We start from the raw sequence: 18,470 nt of genomic DNA, 5'->3' as shown, positions 1-18,470 counted from the left end.
CTTACATTATTTTTCCCCCAAGATCGCTCCCTCGGCCTGTCAACGAAGTGCCCTAAATGAAAAACAAAAATTAATAAGCCTTTCAAAGAGCTGAGCAACCTCTAATAAAGGCTCTGCGCGGACCACCGCGCATGCGCTAACCCCGGTAGAGGAGGCTAGAAGCAAAGCACATCACAACAGCAGGGAAGGGAAAAGAAGGGTGGGAGAGGCCGTTGACGCCCCGGCGCGCTGCTTGAAGTAGCGGGACCTGACCGCTGCACTGTTTTCACAAAAACCGCCAAAACCCAAATGGATTGTGTAACTATGATACAAATTGCATGCTGGCTCCCCAATGCAGAGAGGAGGCTAGGACTCACCGACTTACACTTGCTGCAGAGGCTCCACATGAAAATGTGGCTGCTGTCGGCAGAGTCGAACAGGTTGGAGTCGACCTCCCGCAGCGTGATGTGCACGCAACCTTGGTTGTGCACGAAGCGCCTGACGTGCTGTAGCATGGGCGTGTCGCACGACTCCGACGGGCACACGTACGACTTGCGGAAACAGTACCGCTCCAGGAAGCTGCCCAGGGGGATGTCGTTGTGGCCATAGAAGTCCATGAAAACAATCCTGTCAAACATATCATCCAGTAAACATTCATCATCTATGCATTTAGTATCTTATTTTTCATTTTATTTAGACAACTTGTTGACAGTGAAGTCATAATAAACAGAAATGTATACGTTACTGACTACGAATTTTAGGACAGGAGTTAGCCATGGCCTATTGTAACGAACAATCTCTTTACCCGAAGTTATTTTGCGACAAAACCAGGATTTGAACCCCGTTGCTCTGGAATCAAAGTCTAGTGTCTCACCGCAGCGCTGCTCGTTCGGCGGACGCTGCAACACTCACCACGGATTGACGCAGAAGGCCGGCGTGTTGTTGGACTCCTGGGAGTAGCTGCAGAAGAGCACGGCCAGGTGCTGATGCCGCGTCACGTCCAGGGCGTCCGGGGGAGGAGGGCCCGGCGCCGGACCCAAGGGCTCCTGCCTCCCGGGGGGCTCCGCCCCGCCACAGTGCCCCGGGGGCAGCAGGCGACCACCGCATGCCCGGTAGTGGGCCAGCATTGTCTGCACCTCCCGGCTCTCTGCGGCTGCTGTCAGCTTGGCGTCGACAAACTGGTGCTTCGCAAGCAGCTGCCAACACAACACTCCTAAAGACTTGATCTCAATCGTCATGTTGAGTTATTTCATTTCAAGACATAACTTACTTTAGAGCAATTCCCAAAGAATGTCACACTATGTAAACATTGAATATTATTCTTTACTATGAATTAGTTGCAGCATTTAGGTTGTACAGTATCAGCTATTTATAAAATTCTAGCAAGTAACTTTTCTTTTTCATGATTACATAAAGAACACACACATTAGAAATTAATTTTGTGTATTTTCGCAGGTGAGAAATGCATGTAATGTTACTTTAAAAGTCTCATTTTTAAAATGTTTCTTAATTAAATTTTGAAGTAAGAAAATCTGCAAGTAAGGTAAAGCCTTAAGTGACTACTTATACATAATTTTTAATAAATATAAATTAATAATCTCTAACAAAATAACACACATATACACACATATACACACACTACACACACTACACACACTACCCCACTGCCAGTCAACCAATCACACCCAACATACCAACGGCAGAAGTATACCATCTCACTGAGACTTTTGAGACATTTTACTTAAACAATGACATCTCTAGCAATGTTATATAGAAACATCCTAGATTAAAAACATTTAACAGCAATGTAAAAGCCAAAATATATATTTAGTTGCCTTGTGTTCCACAGTACACTTGAAAGAATTAATTTTATTCTTATTAATACTTAATAAAGTGAAAGTCTTTAAAGCAGCACGTTCGGGATCACAGCCATTCTTGATCGAGTTTAGCGGATTACCGAATGTCAATCTAGTTTTAACAAGAATACTAAAGAAAAATTAATATGCAGTATAAAAGTATTCAAAATAACTTGTAGTTTGTAAAAAGGTTTTATGTAGGGGAAAAAAAAACAGATGAACATAACTGTTTTAAAAAGTCTCTGACATTATGTTCTGTCTGTGATTTATAAAGATTCTCTTCAAATAATCACTATGGAAATGTTCAACATCTGAAATGAAACTCAATAGAAACCCTGTACTGAACTGAAAACCAACAGTAAAAATAAACATTCCGCGAACTAAAAACGCTGGCAAGAAGGTAATGTGACATGGTGGCTCACTTGGTACCAAATAACAGAATGTGCGGAACCTTAGAATGCCAGATAACAGAATGTGCGGAACCTAAGAATGCCAGATTACAGACATTTCCCTGACAAATATTTTGTAAGGGATATGCTTATAGCCTAGTTTACAGAAAAAACTAAGGTTAAATAAAGTTGTAAATTTTTTGTGTAAATATAAGTAGCACTATATTATAAAATTGGTACTAGAAGAGTGGTTCCAAAACAATGGTGAGATAAGTTCATTACAGTAGAACCTTTGTAAGTCGAACTCGAAGGGAGACGCCAAAAAATTCAAGTTATAGAGTTTTCGACTTATGGCGTATTTCGACTTAAACGGATTTTGATTCGACATAAAGAGGTTGAGATTCATTCTTATACATTTTGAGTTAGAGAGTAAAATAAATAAAAATTCAAAATACAGAGGTGACAACCATAATTTATTTATTATAAATCAACATTATTTCAAAACATCCTTGAAATAAAAAAATATGGCACTAAAAAAAGTCAGTAATTTTTTTTTGCTTCAGATGATTCGGTTGTTCTCTATCTATAGCTTTGTCTAAGATATAAAGAGAAGAAAATTCTTGTTCCTCAGAGTTGCTGGTTTGCTCTATAAAATTCCATAAAGTATTCAATGCGGTTCTTGCCTCTTTGATAGATACCTATGGAGCGCATGTAGTATTGTTCGAGTCTTCCATGTCATCTAAATCATTAGTATAGGTTTTCTGAGCTACTGAATCGATAATTTCGTCATCAGATAATGTCCCAGCAGTCATAATTCCATCATCACACTTAACAAAGTCCTTAAAGGATATTCCTGATTCAGAGCACTTACAATTTTTCAGCGAGACTCAAAGTTTTCAGTTTACGTTTCACAGCACTCATGTTTTAACAATTTTATTTGTAAACTGTTGTACAAATTGATGTGTAGCAGTCGTTAACAGTCGACAACAAATGACTTGCTTCGCTTAAGTTCAAATGAAATCAAAAATAATAAAATTAAACACCTGACACCAAGCAAGCAAACACGTGTCATAAATTTGTGGTAATCCTATTTACTGTATACATACTCCTAAATTGATTTCTAAGAAACAATGGTGTACTTACATTATCGACAAATTCTTAAAGTTGGTAAACTTATTATTTTTCGAACTATAGAGGTAATAAGTTTCAAATAATTGAGTTGTAAAGGTTGTAAAATAAAACATTGCTATGTTCGAGATACAGTGGTCCAATTTAATTTTTCGAGTTATGGAGGGAAAATCTTTACCAAAATGGCTTGGAGGGACTCACTGATTATTTTGACTAATAAGAGGGTTGAGATTTCAAGCAATGGAGGTTTTGGGGATTTAATGGAAGGGAACACGCCATTTTTTTGAGTTTGCGAGGTTTTCGACTTATCGAGGTTCGACTTAAAGAGGTTCTACTGTATATACTTTTGAACTACCATTTGAGTTACCTTAATTTTTTTAGCTCAGGTATGAAGAAATATGATAAGGCAAATAAAAAGGGGGTTAAAACCCCTACTGCTTAACTTTATAATACTCAAAATAATTCTTCTGTACTCCTACTTAAAACTGTTTAATTTTCTTGATGGATCAGATTACATGCATCTTAAATGACTAGTCAAGATTACATAGCGAATAGCTATAAATCCGGTCTTTCCATAGCATATTGATTTTTGATTCATATTAATAGTATTGAAGAAATAAGATAGTGACCAAAAGTGAACTTAAATTGAAAATTTGTTGGCACCAGAAAAAAAATTAAAACACACACTGCCGTTTTCACCATCGTCTTCTAAACATACCATCTGCAAGGGAACACTTAAGCTTAGGCGATCCTTAAAGTTAATAGAAAATTGGTTTTCACCATCGTAACATCCACTTATCACAGAGTAATGTTTCGTACAAATAAAAGCAGTAATAATTTTCAGGTTAGTACTTTGAAAAAGTTGTCACTTGATACATACTAGCCAATAATAAAAAATAAAAATACAGAATGTTCATTCTGTTTGCGGTATTTTGTATTTTGGTGTTTTTTGTGTATTTACATTTCTAGAAAAGTTGGATAATTTGAGCTCAGATTTAACCATGAAAATGTCAGAAAGAAAAACAATAAGGACATAAAATTTTTCTACAGATGATAAAATGAAGGTCCTGAGCTTAGTTGAGAGGTACAAAACTGAAATAGGAATTAAGCGGACTGATGCTGTTTCAAGTAAAGAAAAGGATGCGGCATGGGAGATGTTGGTGTTTAATTTCAATGTAAGGTCCTCTGTAGGTGCTCTAAAGGATGTCTAAAGAAACTTAATCAGTTAAAATGTGATGCAAATATAATATTCCAATGAGAAAATTAATCTCATGAAAACTGGAGGTGGATCAAGTTCAGGTATAAAAATTTATTCAACCCTTTTAAACACATTTGCTTTGATGGAAAGGAGTTGTATTTGAAAAGAGTTTGAATTTGGTGTGTCAGAAAATGTTATTGTTGAAAGTTGATATAATAGTAAAATTTCTTTCCCCACATTATTATCTTTTGATAGGACAACCTGTAAAATACTTTACTCTTTGGACTAATTCATTCTTCATTTTGGTTATTTATTTGTTTGCTTTCCATAAATTCCATATGAACATAATTAACTTGAAAGAAAAAAGAAAAGAAAAAATTATAAACAGTATAATGAGTTACAGTAAGTACACACACTTATACAAAATTCATACACAGATGAAAGCAATAGTAGCAGACTACAAGAAAATTATAAATTAATTCCAAACACATACACAGTAATAATATGAAACAATAATTAAAATACAAACTACAATGAAATTGAAAACTGAAAAGAGAATGTTTAGTATGTACTTTAAATATAATCAGCAAATTACAAAATTATTTTGTAATAAAATGCATTTCCTTGATGGTATTATTTACTTGGTGCATAAAATGTGTTTGCAAAGTCTGTTAGTGTTTTAATATTGTCTTGAACCATTTAGTGCTTATTTTTCTATATGCAAATCTCAGGAAGATTTTTATGGCATACTGTTTAGCACCGGAATATATTCCTAAACAAAACCTACCTCAAAATTTGATAATTTTCGAAGTGTTTTATTCAGATGTTATCTACCAAATAATAAAATTTAAAAATAAATTACACATAAAATTTTTTCTTCTTCTTTCTAATCCTGTCAGAAAGGAATTACAAATAATTTTTCATGTGTAGCATAACTCTATGGACAACATTATTCTTCAACTGATACCTCGTAAAAAATTACTTTCATTTAGTTTTTCATAATAATCAGGGATGTGGTCGTGGCAACCGTTTCACAACTTCAGCCAAAACATTAACATTGAAACTCATGTTTACTTCTTAAGCAAGTTCTTCCTGTTTCTCGACAGCATACATTTTATTTTAAATGTTTAGGAACTGTAAAGACTTCTTAAAAACCTAGGGACCTGATTTCAAATGCCTAAATTAAGCCTTGCTAGGACATCCGTGACAGCTGGTGAAACAATTCAATGTGCTGGCAGTAATTACACAAGTCCTAAGCAGCCCTTAAAAGTTGGAATATTATTGAAACCAACATCATTTATCAAAAAAGAATTTCCCAACTGCTTGACTTGATAAGTAAAGGTTACAGAATATCTTGTATTTATATGTGGGTAATTTTATTTATTACTGCACGATAATGAAACTTGTCAAAATAAAAAAATAATAAAATATTGGCTCTGGATATAACATTAAAAAAAAAATGTTTAGCTGTACTATTTATTTTCATATTCATAATTTTCTTGTAAACTAAGGAACATTACAGAATAATATTGAATATTTAGTTGAAGGTTTTTGTTTAACTTAGTCTCAATAAATAATTTTGTAGCATTGTTTTATATTAAATTTTAAGTGTTTAACCAGAAATTGTTGAAGCAGTTGATGAATGTAATTATGTTTGATATATAATTACTATAATTTGTTTTGATTTTTAATAATGAAGAAGAAAACATCAACTATTTTTAATGATGAAATATCCTTTTTTAAAACACTATAAAATTTTGGCTCTATATCTCACTATAAAGGTGTACTGATTCTTTTAATCCAGTACAGATTTATAAAATGAGTAATATAAATATGGCAATGTTACTTTAAGTAACGGAACAATTGCATAAAACATTCATTATATCTTAGCAAGTTCCACAGCGCTAAACCTGTATGTACCTATAGAAATTTTATGTTTATTTTATGATTAATCTGATATTTTTTCCTGACTCATTGGCAGTATTATTATTCTTTGGACACTATTTAATTTTATTTGATAATTACTTAACGTATACAAGAATCTCAGACTGTTTCGGCTTATCACAATTAAGTTTAGGTTATTTTAAATTATTTTATTTATCCGGCCAATAGCAGACCTGCTTGTTAAGCCCTTCGGACTCTTAACAATAAAGGAAATTTTGGCGTAGGTCTTCATCACGCTGTAACCGACGGGATGAGATGTGATGGCCACACAATGTCAGAAATCTACGAAATGTATTATAATAGCTAGACCATCCTGGCTTATAAAATAGCTAGACCATCCTGGCTTATAGGATGTTGCAAAACTTTCACAGATAATTAAAGTGTATAATTTAGATGCAAATTCTAAAGGATTTTGCATAATAGGAGTGCAACAGTGATGTAAGTAAACTGCATGACTGTCTTATGATCCACGATAGACAAGGTAAATATGTAGTGTACGGATTAGCGTTAAATTTTTTTTTAAAAATCTGAAATAACTTTCATTATATGCTCTTTTACGTCCTCTTTTCAAAACAGCCTGCGGAGATAAGAAATTCCAAATACTTTAGGAGATATCGAATTTTTTAATTTTCATATTTGGGCGATATTTGTTAAAAAAAAATTTAAAATTCTAAAAATACCTTTATTCTGTGCTCTTTAACTTCCTCTTTTCATTAAACCCGGCGGAGATAAGAAATTCCAATTAGGAGATATCAAATTTTTTAATTTTCATTCTGTGCACTCGTGCTGCTTCACAATTGTTGCTTGTTTACAAGTATGATTTTTTTTTTTTGCGACGTACGTGAACGGGGAAACCTAAGATGCACATAAAGTTCTGCTATTACCGTTTACACCCGAACAATTCACCTTCGGCCAACCCCGGGTTTATTTATTTATATTTATATTTCTCTGTTTATTTTAATGTAGCTAACCTAACCGACCACTTTTAATATTTGAATTAATTTTTCCTGCGCAAAAATAAAAAAAAATCCAGAAGTTGGCTGAAGAGAACTACGATGAGCCACAGGATAGTAAAGTAATAATTAAAGATATTTTTTTTTGGTTTATGCTTTCTGTAAATACTAATAAAGTAAAATCACCAAGAAACGTTACAAAGGAAAAGAGACAAAATTGAAAGTTTCCATTATTTCTTAATAAATCAGATACAGAGATGTATAGTTTTAAGTGCTCTATTGGATTATAGCTTGTAAAATCTCCAAATGAAAATATAATGAAATATTAAGTGAATAAGTATCAGATTCCAAAATACTGATATGAATGCAATACACAAGGAAAAATAAACTGCATTATCAAGAAGGAAAATAGGTAGATAACATGTAAATGCAATGCAAATCACCTTAAGCAATGCCTTAAAAGTGAAATAAACAGAACTGATTATACTACAGGTTACAAGCCACAGCCAGAGCCATAGAGCGAAAAGCTGATATAATGAGGTTATGGTTTAACAGATTAAAAATAGAATATTTGAACCATTATATGGATTACATAGCATGAGACCTCTTGACGCTTACAAGATGATAAATCTATACTGGTAATACGAACATTCAATTTCCTGTGCGAATATTTGAATTTTTGAATACGAATATGAATAATAAACTACTCCTATTCGATTCAACCTCGAATACTAACACTTAAAAAATAATGAATATTCGTTTGCTTAAGAATACTTGACATAGCATACCTCAATTTGTCATATACCAATGTTCACTGATGAGATTAAGTCATTTTTGAGATATGAATACCCTTTCTTTGATGTTTAATGGAACTTCTAATCAAAAACATGCAAAAAGCTACGTTTTAAACATACAAGTAATAAAAGTATTTTTTTGCTGCTCTCTTGCTAAACAGTAACGGAAAAAAATTGCGTAAACATTTCGAAACACTGCATATTTGTCATTTTAAACTTGAAAACCAAATATTATTTGTATTCTTTTCGTTTCATGTACCAACGTGGAAAAAATAAACAAATGTCAACAACCATGGACTACAACACCACAAAACATGAACACTCAATTGAGTTGGCACTAAAATAAGTAAACAACTTAGTTTCAACAGCATGTAACTCTATATTCACAATTACTCTAACACCATGTGATACAGTAGACTTTTACTTGCTGTATATATCTATGATGAGCCAGATGTTGTGACTATATATATATATATATATATATAATGGTTTAAGATTCCCAATGAAATTAGATAAAAATTGTATTTATAATATTGCTTAGCTAAAATAAAATTTATCCGGCTGCAGTTAATGAAAAATCATGAATAACTAGGGATTAAATATGTAAATATGAGCTCATTCAATCACTAATTTGGGAATACAGCATTAAAAAAAAATCACGTTTTTTGTCAAATAGATTGCAATGGATTTCCCGGTATTTTGCGGCTCGTGAAAATTTTTGAGATATATATGTAAAGTAGCAGGTTATGGAAAATAAATTGAATAGGAACTGAAATAAAAAATGGTTTGGTTGGGTTGGGTTAGGTTGGGTTGGGTTGGGTTGGGTTGGGTTGGGTTGGGTTGGGTTGGGTTGGGTTGGGTTGGGTTGGGTTGGGTTGGGTTGGGATGGGATGCGATGGGATGGGATGGGATGGGTTGGGTTCAGCTGGGTTGGGTTAGGTTAGCTGCATAATTTTAAAAAAAATAGTTTAAATATTTTAATAAACATTTTCCAGAAAAGTATTGTAGCTAACCAAACCAAACTTTTACTTAAATATTATTTGTCTAACTTTCCAAAAGTTGTTACATGATATGACATCATTTTTTAGAAGGATTCTAAGTATCATTCTTAATATTCAAATTCAATATTTGTATTTGCAAAAAATTTGAGATTAGTTTTCGATATGAACTAAAAAAATTGGTTGTCTGTAAAGTCTGTTTACGGACGATAGTTTAACGTGAAAATGTCATAACAAAACATTGATGAAATGATTGCATACTTTTATGAATAAAATTGAATAATTTTTATTTTAATAATAAAAGAATAAATACTTGAAATTATACTAGTAATCAGATTTTTGAAACGAAAGAATAATTAACCTTTATTGCCGAAATTGTTGTTGTAATAAGCAATGAAAACCACATTAACTTTTGACTTCACTTTATAAACAGTCGACAAAACAGTTTACGTGTAGATGACTTGTAATTAATTTTAAAAACTGGCGTTTAGCTATAAAGTTTAAATATAATTATGAACAAGTTTTCATATAAAAAAACTATAATCAAATATCTATCATCAATTATATGAATCACCATAATTTTTTAGTCAAATGTAACATAACCTATTACCGTATTTACTCACATATTGGTTGCAGCAATTTTACCAGATTTGATGGGGGAAAAATTAAGTGCGACCTATATGTGAAGAAAAAATTTAAAAAAATTTTGAGGAATTTTTTTTGCAAGATTTTGCTTTAAAATGAGAAAAATAAGTTTATATAGGTATAGGCAAATTTATTTACAATGTACACATACAGCGAAACCCCTTATTTACGTTACCGTTGTTTACGTTTTCCCGTTATTTGCACTATATTCTTCAGGTCCCATTTAGTTCTCATTTAGTCCAATACAATTCTTTCACGCAAATTACGTCTCAAAAATCGAATCCATCCCGCTATTTACGTCACGTAACAACCATAAACAACCAGTAAATACAGTGGGTACTTTAAGAGTAGATAAGATTAGTTAGAAGGCCTAAAAACATCGTGAAAAACGTAACGTTTATAGTCGGCAATGGACATTTTAAATCACAAAAATATACATATTTTATAACATGAAAAGTTGCTTTTATTTCTAAACATGTAATAATTTAAGCCTAGGCGTGTAAAAGTCCTAGTAATTATAGCAGGAGACAATCTAAAATGCACGAGGGAAAAACGTAAACTCACGAATGTATAAACGTGGCTGATTGTTAAGTTCTGATACTGTATTTATGTCACAACTTAGCCGAAATACTGGTACGAGACAAACTTCACAAGATAAAATGAGCGGAGTCTTGGTAACTGTTTTATACATATTTTATAATTTCGGAAGTATTGTACAGTTGACGCATATTTTTTAAACTAACAATTTATTTCTGGGGATCGTAATTAATTAATTAATTATTGGTATCAAGACATCAAGATCAACATAAACTTTAACATGTCACGGCAGCGAGAAAACTGGTGCGTATACCAATAAATTGGTATTAGAACTGGACAAAACTGGTACACGGGAGGTGGAGCTCATATTTTTTTCCGCTAAGCTCGCATCTGTTGGCTGGCTGCTGATTGAAGGTCACGAGTCTGGGCGGAGCGTTGAGTGAGTTATACTGCGCATGCGCAGCTCAGTGAACAAAGAGAGCCAGCCGGCGTGCCGTAACAGCAGCTGATCGAGTACAATGACCTTACTCCGCGCACGGCGCGCTATTGACGGTAAATTTCCATCAATTTGCGGCCCTTTTTTTACTTTTTTTTACTGTGGTGCAATGCGTATGTGTAATGAATTATCGGTGCGACCTATATGGGGGGAATCTTAAATACCAAATTCAAGACCTCAAATTATAGGGGCGACCTATTTGCGAGTAAATACAGTATTACTGCACTCGCCGACAGCTTAACGGAACACAAGAGTAATAGAACAATGAGCGCAACGGGACACAGCGTAACGGAACAATGAGCGTAATGGGACACAGTGTAACGGAACAATGTGCGTAATGGGACACTTTTTCGTGCGTGCAGCCGGCGTTCATCGATTTATTAGACGTCACGTCAAAAACTGATACTCACATAGGCATAATTATTACAAAAATTTAATTTTAAAAAATTTTTTTCTATAATAAAAATACTTTGTGTTTTATAGAGTACATATTATCATATAGAGCATAATTTAATATCTTAAGACTAAACAAGTCTCTCTTCCAAAGAAGCATGATTGTAGGTACTGGTCTGTCTTCCAGCCTAAAATGTCACTTCATCAATGCCTGGCTGATCATCTTAACAAGTGGATACAAAGATACTGACACTTGTGAGTGCACACAGCGCAGAAATCCTACTACATTCACAACTAACACTGCATGAACTTACCTTCACTTCCTTCTGCATGGTCTCAGCTTCATGGTGACCCGATGTTTCCTGGCGATGGCACCGGCTCTCCGACAGTTCGCTGATTTGCGATGACCAGAATATTTGCTTCGGGAAGAATTTGCGCAGTTCACAATTGCGTCCGATTTCCGTCTCCAGGTATGGAACTGTGAACTAAACCTAGTGCTACACATTATCTATCCCTCAGATAACCACATATAATAAACAGCTAAGTAAAGTAAGAACAAACTATAAAACAAAGATACAAAATGACAAAATACCTATTTTAAGGCTATCCTAGAAAAAAAAATTCCTGAAAATGAATTCACTATATTCTAAAATTTGATCACTAATTCAATAATAGATGATTTGAAAATTGTTTATCAAATTGCAGAATAGATTGTGTGTGAGTGGATATCAGATTTCAAATGACATGAATCGATAATGGATTTATAATGACAACTTAAATGACCTGCATTTGACAAATTTTTGTTTGTGATCGCATACAATGCAAATGCAGTATTATCTTTTGTAAATTTTTATTTTATAGTTTACAAGCAAGATGTCTCTTACAGAAGAGAAAGACAGAGTTAAGAAATCCATAGGGCACCGCTAGACCCTCAGGGTACAGACATCTAAGATACAGTAGAACCCTGTTATAATGTTTTTCAAGGGAGCACAAGAAAAAAACATTATAAGCAGGAAAACGTTATAAGCAGGAAATCTCAATTTAGCTCTTATCAATGTTCGAGCTTTGTACCAATGGACTCACCAAGCTATGTAAACAACTTTAATGTTAAAACCAAAGATAGTATACTTAATACATGAATTTTCTGAAACAAGCCAACAATTTTTCAACTTCGTCTTGTTCCCTGGTTAAATTTTGATTGTCTTTAAAGATACACTGCCACATTTTTTGTAAAATTGTATTACGATTCATGATGACAACATTAAGAGTGAGAACGTCTACTCCTTCGCCACCTGAAAATGTTTAATTTTGGGATTCCTACATATGAATGAAAAAAAATTATTTGTAAGCAATAGAAAACACTTTTAGTTATGCCCTCGCTCAATGGTTGGCAACTTAAATATCGTAGGACTATGTACGTGCATCTGAATACCCACTGGAATGGCAAGGAAGAGAAGAGTTGACTAAGGGTGCCAACTGACACGTAAATATGAACATTGTGTACCTTCAGTATATTGCATAAAATTTAGGGATGTGCGAAAGTGACTTTATCCACACAAAATGAAAGTGAAAGAAAATTTATCAAGTTTCGCGAAAGTGAAACGAAAATGAATTTTTCTATGAGATAAATATATTCTTAACGAAAGTTAAGCGAAATTTTTTAATTAACAAAGAAAAAAAGTGCCCCAAAATTTGCTCTTCAGTAATAAATTATATTACATAAATAATTTTGGTGCCTTTTGATGTATATATAAATATTACTATTTAATATAATCAACATCCGCCCTAGACCACACAACACAGACCCATGTCATTCGTATATTTCAAGAATCAATCCAGATCTTTCAGCGCACAGACTATTTCCTTTACAGTCGTAATGTCGCAGTCTATTATATATTTATCACGTGCATGGTACTGATGAAAAAATATGTGAATACTGCGGAACGGCCGCCATCTTGCACCACTGTCACACATGGCTAGCTCAGGAAGCTGTAGACCAGGCAAGGGACATGGTCAAAACAAAACATAACAAATGGTTGCTGCCAAGTGGTTATTACATGCAGTGACTTGTTGACCTCTTTGTCTAATTGGCTGTATATTATGAGGATTTTATATGCCAGTCAGAGTATGTAAAATTTAAATAAAGCAGACGCCAATGTTTTTGTTTGGCTGTGCGCGAATAAAAGTAGGTACGTTCTTTGTTTATGTGTATACGGTAAATACTAAATAGTGTACTAACAGTTCTGGAATGTATGTTTTACGAATATAGTACCTACACTACTGTTTGAAAGCAAATGAATCAGGTAATTTTTCAAATATTGCATGATTTTGTTTTGTTACCTAGGCCTACTGTAATCACGGTTGAATTTTGTTTACTTTATTTGCCATGTTTATTCAAATCATGATTTTACCGTATTTTCATTAACGTGAGTTTTTTTCATCACCACGTAAATTAATCTTAATGGAAATCTTTTTTCTAATTAATGTCTTTATATGATTTGCATATGTTATTACATTATTAGTAATAACAAGCAAATCATATAAAGACATTACAGTAGAATCTCAGTGCTAAGTACTTACAGGTACCTCAAGTTTTTGTACTAAGTACTGAAACATGCATACATATCTTTACAAAGAGAAAAAAATATATTAAAAAAATAGCTACAGGAGAGCCGCAATGCCATATGTATTCGGAACTGCGACTTGCTTTTTTCCCCTTGTCTAGTTCTCTGAGTATAACCACTATTTCCTTAAGCGTGAATTGCTTTCGTTTCTTTTTATCTCCAGGATCATTCATATTGTAGCACAAATGCAATGCGGTGTCTAAATAACGTAACCTGAAAATAAACTCAACAATAACAATAAACAATCCCGGCACAGACATCAAACAGTATTTTTAGCGTAGCGTAACACTTTTGTCTAAATAATTAATACTTCTCTCAAACCTCCGTCTTTTGATGTATCGAATGGTGTTGTGTTGCTCACGTCACATACTACGTACGGTATAATCTATGGTTGTGCGCGCAACTGTTTGTTAACTTTGTTTTGAGAATTTAGAGGTTAGAAAATACGTTGTGGTGGTATTTGTGTACCTTTGTTCTACTACATTAATCATTTAGCTGGAAAAATATTTACCAGTTTAAGTAAATTTTGGTGTAGTAATGCCACGCTACTAGTAGAATTTATACGTTATAGTGAAAATATGATACTTTAAACTGAAACCGTTTTGCATGGCAAAGATACGATTTTTGGCGGGGACTGAAAAAAAATTCGTTAAAGTGAAATATACGTTATAATAAGGTACGTTATTGTACCGGTATTTTACTGTACATTTTTATTAAATTACGAGTTCTTTTTCAACTAGACCAAACGAACTTCGGTAAGCTATTGAACTTTCGTTTGACTCGAAATATTTCGCTAAAAACGAACTTCGACAGATGAAATTCTTACCGAAATCGAAAATGAAAGTAGCAAATTTTCGATTTCGGTATCGGTATACCGAACATTCGCACAACCCTAATAAAATTGTATTTTAACATACTTCATGTATTGAATGGCAGTGATTGTAAACATAAACATACATAAAGGAAACTTTTTATCGTAAGTGTTGGAATAATTTGATTATAAAACATTTTTTCCCCATTTATTGAATGTTAGAAAGCAAACATTATAAGCAGGAAATTACACTATTAATGAACGTTATATGCAGGAAATAAATACATTGTCCTTATGGGGGAAATATTGGGACTTTAAAAATATGACATTATAAGCAGGAAAACATTATATGCAGGAACATTATAACAGGGTTCTACTGTATATGTTTATTGTGTTTATGAATGATTTATAACCTGAACACTATTGAATGAGTTTTAAATGACCAAAAAAGAGGTACACTCTTGCTACTGACCTTCAAGAACGGTGATGCAGAGAGGATGGTCTCGTCGAGAGCCTTGCGGAAGTAGTTGGCGGTGGGGATTTCTGCCACGGACAACTCTTGCACAGGTGGCGGACTGCTGGCGAACACTTCGTCATCCTGGCCGAGGTACAGGTGCAGCGGGTCACTAAAGTCGCTCACGGACTCCACATTCACCCTTCTGTCATCGGTCAGTGACCTCTCCTTTGCCAACGCGCGGCCACGCCACGCTCTACAGTTGCACTTTGATTCATCTGTGTCTCGTGTTTCTACCTTGTTAAGGGAATTCTCACTTTCCTTCGAGCAAAACGCACATTGCTTTTTCAACTCCTCGCTTGCAACGTCGCCGATGGAATGTATTTCGCTGGCGTCTTCGAGGCTGGAACGAGTCTCATTGATGTCATCGATACTGGAACATGCTTCGCTGAACGAACAAGACAATTCTTTACCGATGCTCAGACCAACTTTGTCTCTCTTGGTATTCCTGCTCCTGTCGGAAGCTGAGAGGACGGTACTGGCCACGCATGACAGGTCGGCCGATACTTCTGCCCTGCCTGGCTTGGGTTCGGCGGCCACGTCTTCTTCCAGCAGTAGCCGCTGCAGCTGCTGGACACCAGCTGGAACTTCCCCTGCATCACTAACTTCTCTCGAATGCGCAGACGACAACGAAGCACCATCCTCCCCGAGCTGCTCTGAGCTCGCCGCTGCAAGCCTCTGATTGTCGCACAGTGACACTGGAGAAGATGCAAGCCCGCCATCATTCGTGACACAGTCTTGGAAAAATGAGTCTACCGGCGGGCTGGGAGGCTGGGCAAACTCGTCCATGAGAAATGATTTCTCCAGTCTCCAACTATACTCAACATAAGTCAAGAAAGTTGCCACGCGCTTGAGTTTTGTTAGTTCTGTTACGGATGCTCCGCGAAGCAAGACGGTGCAACCCAAGTGGGATAATGGACATCCTTCGAAAAACAATAAAGTTTTTCGCATTCCTGCAAATTATATAAACAAAAATTACCATTGTTAGAGTTGTTCCATAATAAAATTTTACCAATCAAGTTTTGCACCACATTTAAGATTTCAGACAAAATTAGAACTACTTTTGTGTTGCACTTAAAACTTTTCAACTAGGATGCTCATGGAAACACCTAATATGAAAAACTTCGCACTCTACCTCCAACCAACATCACTTTAGTCATATAAATTAAACTGCTGTGCTGTACTAACCAAGCCTTTCATGTCAAGTCTCATGGGTACTGATAGCAACTATTTACTGGCCACATGATGTACACATTCAAGCCAGTGCTCTTACAAGTATTTCTCAAATTTGTAAAATAAATCAACCAATGAAACAAAAAGAAGAACAATAGTTAAAAGCTGTCCAAGCAACAAAAATGATTATACTTTCCATGAAATTCACCTGTGTTGAGTAAGCATAAACCATGTTAATATCTATACATAATCCACAAAGTGCTTTATCTTCAGCATATTCAGTCAGCACTTTAACATTTCACTGACACTATACATTCAGTCATGGTAATGGGTTGTGTTTACTTTCCCATGAATTGCAGATAATCATGAGGGGTATTTTAAGGTTATGTCCTTGCATTGTACCACAAGTCTGCTCTGTCTGATTACCTATGACCCATTAGCGAAATTTGCACTGTGCTGAGACCCTGTGAATGTACACCAACGCCCAGCACCCAAAGACACACGCATGCAGGAAAAGCGTGGCTACCCCTGGCCTAACCCCCACTTTTTTTCCAAGCGCTGATCAAAGTTTAAACTCAGAGAAACCCTTTAAGCAGGTATAGTTTTCTCCAGCCACTAACAGTTAGGCAGCATATTAACTTGTCTAGGTCGAAAAAGCGCCATGCAACAATCATAAGTCGCACCCCATGCAAAATTTCAGTGGATCACTCACAATATTTAACGTTGCCTCATATAAATCCTTTATTTATAAATCAAAATCATGAGGTGTAAAATCTATTGCCAGTATTAAATATGTCACATATTTAAAGTTCAATGCTACAATGATTGCCAAAGTTGGAAGTAAAAATCCAAACATCACCTCTAAACGTAAATCTCTGATCAGGCGCATAGTTTTCTATCATACATAGGACAACTATGGAATTTGAACAGTAGTCATAACATTATAGGGCTAATAAATTAAGATAAAGGTGTAATGCAAAGCCCTTGGATGCTTTCAAGAATCTTTACCACACATTTCACATCTAAAATTATGTATTGTGAAGACACATTTTTAAACCCTTTTCACCACTCTAAAAACACAATTTAAAAACAAAATATGGAAACAGAACTATCCATCTGCCCTCCTGATATTCTTAAATGTTTTTTTTTGTAAAATTTGATATCTAGAGCAGTTTTCAAATAGCACAGTTTCTTCGAAAGCTCTGCAAGCCGTATGTATGGCCACGTAGACAGGCCCCTTAAAATAACTTCAAGAAGATTGAATTCATTTTCTTAGAATTCTTAATTATTAGGGACAAGATTATATGGTGGATTGCGATAAAACCAAAATAACACAGAAAAGTATATCAATAGACAGTGTAACACTGAAACGCAAGTTTTAACACCAAATAGCACAAAAATGCTCTTCAATCATGGAAAAAAGCAGCATTTAACCAAAACTTAATTCAAATCACATAAAAAAGTAGTTTTTAATGTTTGAAATTCAAGGAATGTCATAATTTTAATACAAAGTTTGTATCAAAGTACATAGATCAGAAAAATTAATTCATCGTGTTTGATTTTGCATCTCTTATTAAATTGCTTTTAAAATTCGAATGCTCTATGTTTAATTTATTATTGTATTGAATGTATCAGTTTAAGACTAACATTATTACAAATTATTTTATTGCAAAAATGTAGCATATTAACTAGGGATGGGACGATTCCAAAATTTTCGATTCCGATACCCGATTATCGATTCCTTAAAAAATCCTTCGATTCTCGATACTCGATACTCAGCTAGTTAACTTAATATTAAATAATTCAAAAATATTAAATAATTCAAATTCTATTTGCAACATTTTTTTTTCAGCTTTCAATACATATATCATGTAGCATACATCATAAATTCATATTTATCAAATTTGAGTACACAACTAAGTTATTAACACTAAATCATATAAATGTTTACATCATTAGAAGTTAATGGCTCATATGTCAAAGGGGTCAAACTAATCTAAAATTTGTTTTGTAATATGGAATAAACTATAAAAAAAAA

General features: G+C 34.3%; 1 protein-coding gene across 2 annotated transcripts in view; it reads right to left on the bottom strand.

Moving 5' to 3' along the window:
• LOC134530932 (1-phosphatidylinositol 3-phosphate 5-kinase) overlaps positions 1–18,470 on the bottom strand; it is a 129,121-nt gene that overhangs the window by 57,600 nt on the left and 53,051 nt on the right. For both annotated transcript variants that reach the window (XM_063366252.1, XM_063366251.1), the window contains exons 14-17: positions 15,218–16,212; positions 11,625–11,795; positions 892–1,175; positions 357–606 (exon numbers count right to left, since the gene is read on the bottom strand). In XM_063366252.1, the coding sequence (XP_063222322.1) occupies positions 357–606; positions 892–1,175; positions 11,625–11,795; positions 15,218–16,212 (1,700 nt within the window). The remainder of the gene's footprint in view (positions 1–356; positions 607–891; positions 1,176–11,624; positions 11,796–15,217; positions 16,213–18,470) is intronic.

The sequence above is a fragment of the Bacillus rossius genome, chromosome 3, assembly GCF_032445375.1.
Source record: "Bacillus rossius redtenbacheri isolate Brsri chromosome 3, Brsri_v3, whole genome shotgun sequence".
NCBI lineage: Eukaryota > Metazoa > Arthropoda > Insecta > Phasmatodea > Bacillidae > Bacillus > Bacillus rossius.
This window is presented reverse-complemented; position numbering and strand designations above follow the sequence as displayed.